Source organism: Electrona antarctica (genome assembly GCF_951216825.1).
Source record: "Electrona antarctica genome assembly, chromosome: 16".
NCBI lineage: Eukaryota > Metazoa > Chordata > Actinopteri > Myctophiformes > Myctophidae > Electrona > Electrona antarctica.
This window is the reverse complement of record NC_136797.1, coordinates 29,964,449-29,979,649: the sequence shown is the minus strand read 5'-3', so window position 1 is coordinate 29,979,649 and position 15,201 is coordinate 29,964,449. Positions and strand designations below refer to the sequence as shown.

Genomic DNA, 15,201 nt, shown 5'->3' with positions numbered 1-15,201 from the left:
CGAACACACATGGTACGCACACTCTGTTTCCGTATCCGCTCTGTACCGGATCTGCTGGCTGCGGAGGGGATTGCTCACAGCTGTGCTGCACCTCCAAGGCTCAGATCCGGTCTATATCCCGCCTATTATGTGTGCCCAGTGCCCACCACACAGACAGTTTCCGTATCCGCAATCCTGCAAAGCAAAATAATCTAATGATCCCAGTCTGTTACTCTAAAGTTAGTGGCGAAAAATAAAACTTCTGGGAACTCAGATTACTACTAAAGCAAATCATGATGCCAGTCTGTAGGCCTACTGTTAATGTATTGACAGGGCGAGCCAACACGTGTCCATCATTCAACATGATGTTAATATTATAAGTTTATAACATTGGTGACTGGTCAATGCATTTGTTTAGACATAAAGCAAATACATTTACAAATCGAAAAACAAATCTAATTAATTTAAATTAAATTAAACACAAGTCAGCAGAGTTCTTTTTTTATTCATTCAAATTTATTAGATATTCTGTTATGTTCCATTGTCTCTAGACCTTCAGTCACACAGCCATAGAGCTGTGGAAAAAACAAAACAAAAAACAAACCAACAAAAAAACCTAGTTGTATTACATTCACTACTAATATTCCCCTGAATTTCATCTTATCAGAAATGAGAAACTTGAATGCAATTGAATCTCCCCCCCCCCCCCCCCCCCCCCCCCATGTTAAAAAAGAAAAAAGAAAAGAAAAAGAAAAATATTTAACAGTAGATTTTACAAGTGCTTATTTTATCATGATTACAAGAAAAAGGTACAGTAGGCTAATTCTCTGGAGTCACGTCTGTTCCCTTAACCCGCCGTCAACACAATACCCTGGCTGGCATTCCTGGTAATGCTACAAAAAAGTATACATCACATCACATGGTTCTGTTCTAGTCTACAGGAAGATTCTCATCACCATCAAACTTAGGCCCAATTTATGATTAGTCACACAATGGTGTCGCAGCTTTAGAGCAGACAATTTCACCCCACCAAAAGCGACAAGGTCAAAGCTTAATCCACAGTTTGATGCCGAAGGACAAACCCTCCATTCAAAACGAGGAGAAAAAAAAGTGTTTCCCTTCTGTTGTGAATGCAGTTCAAGAGCCAATCAAAAGTAAGTTGCCTAAAACTGACAAACAGAATGGGGAAAATGCAGGGAGAAAAAAAAAGTTGAGCATGCAAGTTATAATGAAAAGCAATGATCATGTCCTCAAAACTGGTGTGATACCATGTCAATATCAATGTCATGTCAACGTAGGGGTAAACTGGTGTGATACCATGTCAATATCAATGTCATGTCAACGTAGGGGCTGTAAAAACATAAGTCTGTTTCCCGCATCCCGACAGTTCAGAAGCGACCTGCATAGTCTGACACTCTGACTCGTGCATCTTCCTCATAGATCCAACCTGTACGTTCACAGGCATGGTTGAAAGTACGGTTAAAACCCATACTATGAACGCATGAATAGCTTTACCACACAAGTAATACACAGAGCTGACACATACTCTGAGAATACTTTAGTTACTGAATTTATACAGTTGTCTGTACAGTACTGAAACTGAACACCTGAAAATGCTTGTAAGTTGTAAAATACAAAACTCAAATTCACATTTGTAAAATATAATGGACCTACAGTATTGAGAAATGCATACAAGAACCGAACATGAATAACATGTAGGCTATACTGTAGGCGCCAATGAAAGAGGAACTTTGGAGACACAATGATGCCAAGCTGTGTCATGTCTTTAGAGAGTTTTTTGACAGTTATAATACTAAGATACGTAAAAGAACATTAAATAAAAAACATCACAAATAATTATTGTTACCTAAAAAAAGAATCTGCATTGAACTTAAGTTAAAACAAAGTGGACATAATAAAAACAATGCATGTTTGCTATGATAAGCTATAAACCTGAAGTCATATGGAATCAGAAGAACCACAGGCAGCCAAAAACAAAGAAGGGTGGAATATGATGAGGTTAAAAGCTGCATTGTGTGGAAAATAATGCACACTGCATGGTTTCATTGAGACACAGCACTCAAATTCACTCACATTGTTTTGTCAGAATCCAACCCAACTCTAAGCTCCTACTAAGACTTCGGGCTTCCCTTGCCGAGCTGCTTGGCAAGTAAAATGACATTTAGAACTAACTACCTACCTACCTACCTACCTACCTACCTACCCCTGGACATGATAACATAAATTAAAACTGCCTGCCAGTAGTAGCAAAGTTTGTCTCTTTGGCTGCTGTAATCTGTTGGTTGTGTAAAGTTGTTTCAGAGATAGGGGAAGGGGAAGAGCTGTCTTGTTTTGAAATGCAAAGGCTTGTTATTACCGTAACTCCCCATGTTTATCGGTAGGGGCCGCTACTGAGCTTAATTGCACAATGGATCTTTAACCAATTAAGCTCGTCAGTCACCATAATACGAAGAAAATAGACGATCTACAAGCTCACAGCAAGTTGTGACTTTGTAGACTGACTATCTTAGCTGCACAATACATGTATAAAGTATACATAGTTTTGAGAATGTTTGCCTATAGTGACATGCCCAAAATAGTTACGCCCTTGGTCAGGGTTAATATGGTTAAAAATAAATCACTTTACCTGACCAAAACCTAGATTGTAGGGGTTATTATTACATTAGTCATTAATATTATATGACACCACAAACAAGCGGAATAGTTAAAAATTGTCAATACACAACTGCAACACACCTTAGTATGTATGTTGATTTTCTGCCCTGGACCAATTGGAGGGAGGGAGCGAGACAGAGACAAGAAAAGGCAGTATGAGGAGAAACTGAAATACAAACTGCCTTGGTTGATTAACCCCATACACGACTTCTCAGTGTCATCTGTTTTATTATAAAAAAATAAAACCTTCTGAAGGTCCAACAAAGCCCTCTCACTAAAGCCCCAATGGAGTGAGAGAGCGTGCAGCGACAGCATGAGGCAAGTTCAACAGGAATGCACGCGCTAACACATATATACACAGATGAATTGTACACACACTCTCATACATAATCTCTCATACATCTGCTAAATGCCTAAATCGTACATACAGTCAATAAGACACTAACTAACCCTCTCTCTCTCTAATGGTCGCAACAGACTTCAGTAAAGCTGCATTGCTGTAGTACACCCCTGCAATGGCAGTTGTTGTTGGTCCACAACACATGCATATGTGTGGTGTGGAGGTGTAGTATATCATTCATCGTTGCATTTTGTAGCAAAACATGATCATGCAGAAGCCTTACATGTCCTTAGAACTGCAATAACAGGCATGGATGAGTCTCAAAAACAGAACAAAAAAGAAATAAAAACAAACAAACAAATTATAAGGAATATCATTCACACCTAACTGCCTTATTGAGATGCCAGTGAAACGAGGGGGGGGGGGGGGGGGGGGGGGTAGACATTACTCGGGGTAATAAGGATAATAAGGTAGACACTAAGGTAGACACTACGGAGGGTAATAAGGAGATGGATACAATTAGAGGTGGAGACAATAGGATAAATCTATAGGGAGGACATTAATGGTCCAATACCTGCTTTAGTGATTTCATAATTGTTTTTGGGAGGAAAACCGTTATATAAAAAAAAAAAACCCGAACGAACAACATTCTAATGCAAAAGGCTTGATGACTTTTCAGAGTTGCAGTGTACACATCTGAATGAAAACAAAGCCCATTTTGATAATCAACTAATTACAGGCAATTTACGATCTGTGCAAAGAGTCCCCCCCCCATTTCACACATATTTTGCATACATACATACATACATATATATATATATATATATATATATATATATATATATATATATATATATATATATGCAAAAGGTTTTGTTGTGAAATGGAGGTTTGTGATTGGGTAATGGTCTGTAGAGTACTGTTAACCAATCATGTCCAACCCTCCAGTATATCATGTGAGACAGGAACAGAACAGCGGATGATGTCACAGGGCCACTTCCTCATCATGGCGGATGATGTCACAGGGTGATGACATCATCCTGACAGGGATTGGTTGATTTGCCTCATTGCTCATGAGCAGCACTCATGCCACGAACCGGACCTCTGATACGCAGCTGGAGAGACAAGACAGGAAGAGGAAGAGGGGGAAACCACAGTAAAAAACAAGATATAGACAGAACTTTATATTTATAATGCGTTATAAGCACATTTAATGCATTATAATGCATTTATAAGACATTACAACACTTTAGAACACTGTTCATACTTATGCAGAACAACTTATAACAAGGTTTATGAAGTAGTGCTGGACATAATGCATTATAAACTCAGTGGAACATTATAACTACCAGGTAACACTTTACTTAAAGTTCGGTTCTGTAATGAATTATAATCACATTTATAATGCGTTATAATTCACTTATACAGCATTATAACACTTGTTTATAATTATGCATAACTTATAACAAAGCCAAAGCAAACTTTAGCCAAGTTGAGGTAGTTATAATTTGCTGTTCCACTGAGCTTATAATGCAATTATGACCAGCACTTATAATACATTAAAACATTGTTATAAGTTGTCATACATTTTTTAATTGATTATAAACATGTGTGTTATAGTGATGTATAAGCATGTTATAATGCATTATAAATGCATTATAGACATGACTTTTAAGTAAAAAGAGAAAAGAATAATGATTAACTTGAACCTTGCACTTGAATCATGCCTATTCTGGGGGGAACATGCAGCAAAAATAGCTGATCTACGAGCTCAAAACGCATCAGGTTTTGAGCTTGTAGATCGGCTATTTTTGGCTGGGGGAAAAAGAAGAAAAAAGTACAGTTGTAACTCCAAGTCCATTTCACGAAGTCTAGAGGGTTTAAGTGGTTAATGCGATAGACCCTAGTGTGTGAAGGGTTAAATTAGTAAATACGGTGGATTTCATTTCACATGGCTAAGCTGTGAAAACACAGTAGGTTGATTTGTACTGGTTAGGTTGGTGTAAGTATCTACCATCACCTCAGTCAAATATTAAATATTAAAGAAAGGGCAGTCGTTCAAGGATGCAGCATACTGTACTTCTTGCCGAAATGAGGTTCTGCAAGGTAATAACAAAACATTTGAACTGGCTGAATATCACTGCAGACATAAATGAAAACCAAGTGAGTGCCACTGTCACAGGAGGTACAGCAGTACTGGAAGGCTGCCCATTCGATCCCAGAGTGTCGAAGTGTCCTTGAACAAGAGACTGAAGCCCTAATTGCTCCCGATGAGCAGGTTGGTGCCTAAGCCTTGCATGGTTTCCTCAGCCGTCAGAGTGTGAATGTGAAGCACATTGTAAAGTCGCTTCGGATAAATGCACAATATAAGGCGTGATTCATACTCGTCATTTGAGGTTCGGGGGGGGCGGGTACCGTCCTAAAGTCGGCTCTTCGGTGCTACTGAAAATTTCTGACGAGCCGAAATCATTTCGGCACTACAGCGCCGAAACAGCGGTAAAATAGGAGTATGAATCGGCCCTTAGTCAATGCATGATTTAACTTTTTATGGTTATTAGAAATTCAGCGTGCCATTTTGTTTCATTTCCGTAATCAGCTATCACTGTATACAGTGGACCGTGGTCTAACTTCATATTCAGCACTCATCATAGCGGAGCCAGATTGAGTATAAAACCATTTTGTCCTCAGTGAACTTGCTCGGTTCCAGCAATAAGCAGAAGTATGCTGCTACCTTCAGAAGGATCATTCCTAGTAAACAAAACACTCAATGCATCCCCAGTGTGTCCACCAGCATGCAACAAACTGAAAACACAACATGAGCGTTTCAAGAAGTTAAAGTGAATAAAAGACAGAGACACGGACAGAAAATTAATTAGAATGCAGGCAAGTGAGGCAACGCTTACAAACAATCCATTAAGATCATTAATAACTATTTATATGTTGCTTTGGGAAAACATACGTATTGTCAAATTGCAAATGTTTGATGTCAAGGGATGAGTGAATGCTTATTGGATTGTATTTGCCCTGATTACAGACAAACATGCAGTCATAATGTCAAACAAAAGGTTTCATGTAGAGAACTTACAACACAGAAACACAGAGGGAAAGAGAACGAAAAAAATTAAGAATGGAAACCATTATGTTGAGATGTTCGTATGAGGTAAAGTCAGACAGTTATTGGACATGCACTGAACATGCACCATGCTGGTTAGTTGGGGACGGCGGCAAGACGAAAACAAAATGAACATGAGCGATAACGTGTCGGTGAGGCAGAGAGGACATGAAGACGGTGGCGGAGAGAATGACACAAACATAGCGTCCATCCATCGCCTCTCCTTTCCTCGGTTAGACTTACTCAGCCTGTCTCTAGCCTTTGACCTACAGGGACGGGATCTACTCTTCCATTGCAGAGGTGCCTCGCACGTCTCCCTTCTGACGCATCTGATGTTGATATTCAGGAATGAAAAGGGTTACATGACTTAGGTGAAATTACAATGTTTAGTAATATTTACCCTGGTGTCCTACATACAACCGGTGAAGAAATCACTGATTGAGGCTTTAACCTTTTATTTTGATGAAATAACCGAGACCATTAGGTCTTGGACATACAAGGTATCCACTCGACAGAGATGATTTACATGTTGTAGAGAAGAACTGAACTCAATTGACTATATGCACACTGTGGCCATTGTGCTCTCACGTCATATTTGTGTGTTGGGAAGAAATAGCATTTCATTAACTTAACCCATTTAGGCCTGACGTCGAAATAAGAAAAGCGTTCGCTCTGAAAGAATATATATTCAAAGATTTGTGCCGCATTTTCACGATTTTTCAAAAATAGCAGACCTACAAGCTCGGTGGCGCGCTATGAGCTTGTAGATCTGCTATTTTTCAATAGCTAAAGCATGACATAATGCTAACACAAAAAGGCGTTCCCGCCCAAAATGGGTTAATAGCCAACAAAGTCTTATGCACACCTGTATGCTCTGAGGCGGGTGCGTAGGCAGGGCTCAATGTATTCAGAAAAATGCAATAAAGTTCGTATTGCAAGTGCAGACGGTGTGCAAGTCTTTGTGCACTTTATGTGCATTTTTCTGAATACATTAACTTAATAGCAAAATGGCCGCCGTGTGAATATGATGAATTGGCATTTGCAGATCTGTATGGAATATAAAAAGCCATATTGTTGGATACCTTCCACTAATGTATCTGTATCTAGTCTGTATGTAGAAAAATAAAACCTGTTGGTAAAAACAACAGCCAAGGGTATCACAGGAGGGCAGTAACACTTAAAAATGTTAAAACATATTTTCACCGTGCGCTGACATTCTACAATCTCACTCCCACTGCGACCCACCGCGCAACAAAGTGCGAAAGGCCATCGTACCTCTTCAAGCTCTTTTTGAGTCTCTTCCTCCATCCGTCTGATGTCCTCCATGGTCAGACCCACCCAGTTGTCAATCCAACAAAACAGCTGGCGGTGGAAGTTTGTGAAAATACGCTTCTCTTGCTGTGGAGGGAGAAAACAGGACTTTCTGTAAGGAGCTTTAGAATCCTTGTGCCCTATGATTCTTTATAAACCATGCCACCCCACACTAGTTTAGTTGAAATTATGGATGCCATTTCAAAGAAGAAGCACATTCAAAAGTCATAGTGAAATTCTCCACAATGTCCCCCTCTTATGGGAAACACTAAACATAGCGTTTCCCAAGCGGACCAATGTTATGGGTTGTAAGTAAAAGGGTGTGATGAGGTCAGATCAAGATATGGAATGTCAGAACAGGTCAGCTCCATATATGAAGATCTAAGGGTGGCAGCGGGGGCAGTGTATTGAATATACAGGGTTTGATGAGGGCCCAGGTAGAGCCAGTGATGTCACGATGACCTGGTCACCTGGGGGCTTGCCTGGGGTGACCAGGGGACTGATGTCATGTGATGTCACGATGACCTGGGGGCTTGCCTGGGGTGAGCGACGGGGATTTGAGTTAGGTGACGTGTCAGAGTGACGGGGATTGTGGGTTAGGTGTCAAAAACGCAAGGTTTCATAGTTATCTGCGACCTCCGGTCGCAATAATCATAAAGAAATTATTTAAACAAAAAGCATCACAACTTTCCATCGGCGGGCCATACATTGATCCCTGCCTACGCACCCGCCTCAGAGCATACATTAGTGCTGGGCGGCGGTGGCTCAGGGGTAGAGTTTCCGGATGGTAACCGCAAGGTCGCCAGTTCGAACCCGGGGTCCCCCAGAGTTAGTGTCGAAGTGTCCTTGAGCAAGACACTGAACCCCTAATTGCTCCTGATGTGCTGGTTGGTACCTTGCATGGTTTCCGCTGCCATCAGTGTATGAATGTGTGTGTGAATGGGTGAATGTAATGCACAATCTATGTAAAGCGCCTTGGATAAAGGCGCTATATAAAGTGCCATTTACCATCAATTCAAAATAATTCCAACATTTTTCAAAAGTATTTGACAAATAAAATGATACAATTGAATAATTTTCAATTTCCGGAAATACATTTTAAGAAGTAGTAGTTCATTTTAAGAAGTTTAAGAAGTAGTGAACACAGCCGATCTACAAGTTGAGCTTGGAGGTCTGCTATTTTCTCTATTTGGGTCCCAGACAAATCAATCTTTTGGGTCTTGAGCGAAAAGGTTTGTGAATCACTGGTTTAAAAACAACAATAAATAGTTCCTAAATACAACCAACTTGAGAAACACAAAGATACACAGTGACGTAGTGATGTATAACATGCATTATAATACAGCAATAAAGCAACAAAACCACTCCAATATGTACCTTGTGGATGAAATTTTCTATTTTGCTTTGAAGACCCCACCACTTGAACTTGACAGTGACGAGTTTGTATGCACACATATATGGACAGTCCGACTTCAGCTCATCCTGTGAAGAGGTGATAAACATTGTTTTCGTTACAACAGAGAACAACTGCTCAATGACTCATGGCCAATGTATTACTACACAGACATTGTAAAGTGGATAGACATGCATATTTTTAAATTTTTGCCTTTGAGAGCATACAAATGGAACCATTTCCTTGAAATGAAAAAGGTCTGAGAACCAATGATTTTAGTTAATTCTTTCATACACTACCATCCATTCAGGGCTGAGAGGTCCTCTGCCTGTCTTGGTGGAGTGGAACATACAAGGATCTTCTGTTTCCTTGTAGTCCTGCAAGGATGAAGCACATAGGAACTAATTACTGTAGATTCAGGAATGCTAAGAATACTGACTGTGGTTGAGCTCCTTGGTGTGAGGAACTAGCCTGGTGAAACCACTCCCCCTGCTGGACAACATTTGCATTCTGCCAGAATGCCAGAGTCTGGAATCCCTCAGGCAGAGACGATGTACTCCGGACCAATTCTGGCCGGAGCGATATGCGGCTGTATGGGGCCGCTAGAGGCGGGATCAACGTGAGACTTATGACATATTGAAGCGCTGCCACAGCGCAAATGTAAACTCAACCTAACAAGACTACAACTCAAAATTATTATGGAGATATCAGATTTTTGTCCCGCTGCTTCCGGGTTCATCGTTTCTGCTTGAGAGAGCCCAGATGCAAGCAGGAGGAGGGAACTTGTGAACTCAATACTGCCGCAATCTGGCAGAGTCAGGTTAGTGAGGAGCCAGAGTCGAAAAGATGAGAGCTACGACAACTCCGTTCACTTCATGGGGTGACAAAGGCCTGAACCGGAAGTCTGCGGAATGCATTGGAGCCTATGGGCTTTAGAGTGACAAACAAGTTACATGAACCACATGACCGGGCTGTTTTCTGCCCCCTCATTGGCAGAACTCTTCTTTCAATGGCTCTGGTGTGAGCCAGATAGTCTTTGAAGGACATAGAAACGTTTACATTAGGTGCACTGACTGCATGTGGTCAGACATATAGCATAAGGCCAATAAAGTCACCACAGATTATTTGACTTTGGGTTGGATCAACTTGATTTTAATATTGAAAACCACTGCTCTACAGCGTTCTTTAGATTCCCATTAGAGCTAGTACAGTATGTACTATTGAGACCAGCCATCTCAAAGATCAACGGAGGCTTTCTGATTCCTTCCTTGTCTTCATTGAATCACTGATTCAATGGATCAGTGAATGGACTTCCTGTTTGTTGTAGCGATGGATCATGCACTGAGACTTGCAATCAATGGCAGAGAGGTGCTCGAACCAGACGAGGACTACCTTGGGGCCTGGACTGCCTCAACTGAACAGGATCTGAAGGTTCGGAGAGCACTTGCCTGGAAAGCATTGCACGGGATGAGGAGAGTGTGAAAATCAGATATGGGAGAAGACCTTAAGAGGCGGCTGTTCATATCTACTGTGGAGTCAGTATACTGCTGTATGGGGCCGAGACATGGACCCTCACAGTACAACAGGAAAAAAGCCCTGGATGGAGTCTACACAAGAATGCTACGAATGGCACTAGGTGTCACATGGACGGACCACATCAGAAATGTGGACCTCTATGGGGACCTACCACGGTAGCCTGGCTAATAAGCCAGACCGAATCAGCCGTTGGCAAAAAAAATTGCCTGCCGGCGGATTACGGTCTGGAGAGGCTCAATTGTACGCCCATTTCCTACACCAGATAACTGGTGTGGCCAATCGGGACACGGTATGCAATATGGGCGGGCTTTGGTACAGTGACGTTCAATGCTTGAGACCTTTGACTGACAGTAGCTCTGACCAATTGCGTCAAAGAGAAAATGTTTGAACCCGCCCCCCAGGAAACAAGATCCATACACAGCATCTCCAGACTCAAATACCACACGACAGTGTGATTTGAGTCTGGCTTATTAGCCAGGCTACTACCACGGGTCACGGACAAAGTCAGAGAGAGAAGGATGAGGCTGGCAGGGCACTGTGTCAGGCACCCAGAACTCCAGTAAGGGCGATATCCATTCCAGCCGACCGACGCGTCGGTCGGTAGTCCGACGCGGCGGTCGGTAAGTCCGACGGTCGGCCCGTAAGTCCGACGGTCGGTAGTCCGACGGTCGGTCGGCAAGTCCGACGGTCGGTCGGCAAGTCCGACGGTCGGTCGGTAAGTCCGACGGTCGGTCGATAAGTCCGACGGTCGGTCGGTAAGTCCGACGGTCGGTCGGTAAGTCCGACGGTCGGTCGGTAAGTCCGACGGTCGGTCGGTAAGTCCGACGGGCCGTCGGTAAGTCCGACGGGCCGTCGGTAAGTCCGACGGGCCGTCGGTAAGTCCGACAGTCGGTCAGTCGGCTATTTCACATCCGTTTTGGACGGGGGTGGGCTCGTTGGAATCGTGCCGCCCCCCTGGGGGCGTTTTTGGGGGTCTCAATGTTCCGGGACCCCTGGGGACCCCCCAGGGACCCCCCCATGGTAACTCTGTCATTTGTCAACCGTTTTGGATGGAGGTGGGCTCATTGGAAACGTGTCGCCCCCCTGGGGGTGTTTTTGGGGGTCTCAATGTTCCGGGACCCCTGGGGACCCCCCAGGGACCCCCCCATGGTAACTCTGTCATTTGTCAACCGTTTTGTGGGGGTCTCAAGGTTCGGGGACCCGCTCCAATAACATAATAATATAGGCCTACCTGCAATTAACTAATAATATAGTCCTTTAGGCATTTATTTCAGCAGGTGGCACTAAAGTTATTGTTGCTTCCCACTTACATAAAATGTTATTATTTTATACTTCATGGAAGTACATGAACTACATACAATACAATAGAACTTTGATTTCTCTCTGCCCTTATGTTATTGTATGCTGTGTGTGTGTGTCACATTCACATTCCAGGCTAGGGTGTGCAAGACACCTTTGATGATGGGCCATTCTGTAGAACATAATCCCATGAATTAAATCAATGAATATACAATACAACTTTAATTTCTCTCTGCCCTTATGTTATTGTATGCTGTGTGTGTGTCACATTCCAGGCTAGGGTGTGCCAGACACCTTTGATGATGGGCCATTCTGTAGAACAGAATTAGCCTGGTTAATAAACCAGACCGAATGAGCCGTTGGCAAAAAGAAATGCCTGCCGGCCTGGTTAAAAAGTTCAACAACGGCCACAAACCATTGGATTGTTGTGGATTAACTTCACATTAACTACAGTTGGTAAGTTTGGCATATTACTACATTAAATACTCAATATATGTCTGCGAATGTAACCGTTAAGTCAGTTATTTGCACACTATTATAGAGTAAAATCCTCAATGTACATTTAAATCAGTGTAAAATGTAACCTTGCATGTCAGTTTGGTTGCATTTGTACAGTAGTTATATTAAAATGGAAGATTTCACTGTGTACTAATCTGACCCTACACTGAATTTTATACCTTACTTTCCTTACCAAGTCCAGTCTGACATTGCAAAACGTAGCTACAGTAACAGTATACATTATGCCTACCTGTTCTTCCATAAAATACATTTAATATACATCGTCTTGGGTGCATTTCTTTTTGTTTCAGAATCAGTGATGATGACATCAGGTTCAGGATGCAGCAGCTTCAGATCAACATCAGATTTGGAGAATTCAACCAATGCTCAAACAAATGTTCTCTGTTGACTGTTTGGTCCATCTCACACACACACATGTAAACCAAGACACTTTCACAATATTTGACTTTACAATAGCCAGGCCTTACATTATTCAATGCCATTTCCCTAAAATACAAGACGCTACATTGAGTACTATACATTCTATTGTTTCCTGGTGACACAATTAACATATTAAAGCCAACATTTACATCTGCAGTTTCGGTAGGCTAATGTGTGGCTATTGTTCTCAGGTTTCACCACCAATAGTTATTCATCCAGTTCACACTTCACCCTTTACATGACTGTCAGTAGTGTGAAAAACTGATTTCAATGAACGACTCATCATTTGAAAGCTTACATTCTGTGAGTAGTTTCATAATCTGCAAAAGGATGAAAAAGACCAATGCCCCTTGTGTCCTAAAGCACTGTACTTTGTCACAAATAAATACATTGCTAATTACATGTGAGATATTTACATGTGAGGTATTACCTGTATTGTCTGAATGTATTAATAAAGATGACAATTGACAGACATTCATGTGTTTTAATTGAAAAGATGAACATTACTGCAGAATATATGTAAAAGTTGAAAACAAATAGCAAAAGCAGCACAATTAATTCGTCTTGATGTACATCCTTGTCCTTGATCTGAAATAGTAAGACAAAGCAGAATGTTATTTTTTCCATTGAAAGATTGTGATGAAATATGACTGACATGTTCTGGTATGTTAGCTCTATCATTACCAAGTTTTCTATACCAACAGGAAGAGTGGGCACTTAAACATTGTGGGCACCTAAATGGTTAAAGTGCAAGCTTGACCATTTGACATTTAAGGGGCCAAGGGCTAGACATATTTCTACATTAAATTTGGAAGTTGAGGGAAACATTTAGGTCTGATAATGATGTACTGTGGGTGTTTATATCATAGCCTACTTTATTACTTAAGGCCATTTTCATATATTGACCAGATTCCTAGCTCTCTACAGCACATCCACGTGATTCAGAATAGCCTATTTACTGATTTCCCCCACAGGATAATAAAAGGTATCTATATACAGTATATACACATCTATTGTTAGCTAATATAGACCTTTAAGCCAAGGGTCCATTCGGTTACGTTTTGTACACTAGTTTGTAGTATTATATAGCTACTTGCACTCCTAGTTGGTAGATATTTTTACATTTCATTTGAACGTTAGCCATTTAGAGCCTGCTATTTCACAACAACAGAAAAACACGCACATTATGAGCAAGAGTCCCCCTTGGTGACCACGAAAATCAAGTTCGCTGACAGCCATAATATTATATGAAAATAAACAGTAACGGCTACGAATGTGCCATCATAGCTATGCTACATTAGCCAGAAAACCATTCTAAACATGGTAATTAATAACTAAGCAGGGATTTAACCATTCAGTTTACAACACGTACCTCTTGGCTTAAAGGTCTATATTAGCTAACAATAGATGTGTATATACTGTATATAGATACCTTTTATTATCCTGTGGGGGAAATCAGTAAATAGGCTATTCTGAATCACGTGGATGTGCTGTAGAGAGCTAGGAATCTGGTCAATATATGAAAATGGCCTTAAGTAATAAAGTAGGCTATGATATAAACACCCACAGTACATCATTATCAGACCTAAATGTTTCCCTCAACTTCCAAATTTAATGTAGAAATATGTCTAGCCCTTGGCCCCTTAAATGTCAAATGGTCAAGCTTGCACTTTAACCATTTAGGTGCCCACAATGTTTAAGTGCCCACTCTTCCTGTTGGTATAGAAAACTTGGTAATGATAGAGCTAACATACCAGAACATGTCAGTCATATTTCATCACAATCTTTCAATGGAAAAAATAACATTCTGCTTTGTCTTACTATTTCAGATCAAGGACAAGGATGTACATCAAGACGAATTCCTTGTGCTGCTTTTGCTATTTGTTTTCAACTTTTACATATATTCTGCAGTAATGTTCATCTTTTCAATTAAAACACATGAATGTCTGTCAATTGTCATCTTTATTAATACATTCAGACAATACAGGTAATATCTCACATGTAAATAGCTCACGTGTAATTAGCAATGTATTTATTTGTGACAAAGTACAGTGCTTTAGGACACAAGGGGCATTGGTCTTTTTCATCCTTTTGCAGATTATGAAACTACTCACAGAATGTAAGCTTTCAAATGATGAGTCGTTCATTGAAATCAGTTTTTCACACTACTGACAGTCATGTAAAGGGTGAAGTGTGAACTGGATGAATAACTATTGGTGGTGAAACCTGAGAACAATAGCCACACATTAGCCTACCGAAACTGCAGATGTAAATGTTGGCTTTAATATGTTAATTGTGTCACCAGGAAACAATAGAATGTATAGTACTCAATGTAGCGTCTTGTATTTTAGGGAAATGGCATTGAATAATGTAAGGCCTGGCTATTGTAAAGTCAAATATTGTGAAAGTGTCTTGGTTTACATGTGTGTGTGTGAGATGGACCAAACAGTCAACAGAGAACATTTGTTTGAGCATTGGTTGAATTCTCCAAATCTGATGTTGATCTGAAGCTGCTGCATCCTGAACCCCGGGCTGATGTCATCACTGATTCTGAAACAAAAATAAATGCACCCAAGACGATGTATATTAAATGTATTTTATGGAAGAACAGGTAGG

At 41.0% G+C, this 15,201-nt stretch overlaps 1 protein-coding gene across 1 annotated transcript in view; it reads right to left on the bottom strand.

Moving 5' to 3' along the window:
• Positions 1-3,881: 3,881 nt before the first annotated feature.
• LOC306939241 (phosphatidylinositol transfer protein beta isoform-like) overlaps positions 3,882-15,201 on the bottom strand; it is a 28,852-nt gene continuing 17,532 nt past the window's right edge. Inside the window, exons 8-11 of the mRNA XM_079523797.1 lie at positions 9,111-9,188; positions 8,796-8,900; positions 7,383-7,505; positions 3,882-4,110 (exon numbers count right to left, since the gene is read on the bottom strand). Coding sequence (XP_079379923.1) covers positions 4,060-4,110; positions 7,383-7,505; positions 8,796-8,900; positions 9,111-9,188 — 357 coding nt within the window. The 3' untranslated portion in view covers positions 3,882-4,059. The remainder of the gene's footprint in view (positions 4,111-7,382; positions 7,506-8,795; positions 8,901-9,110; positions 9,189-15,201) is intronic.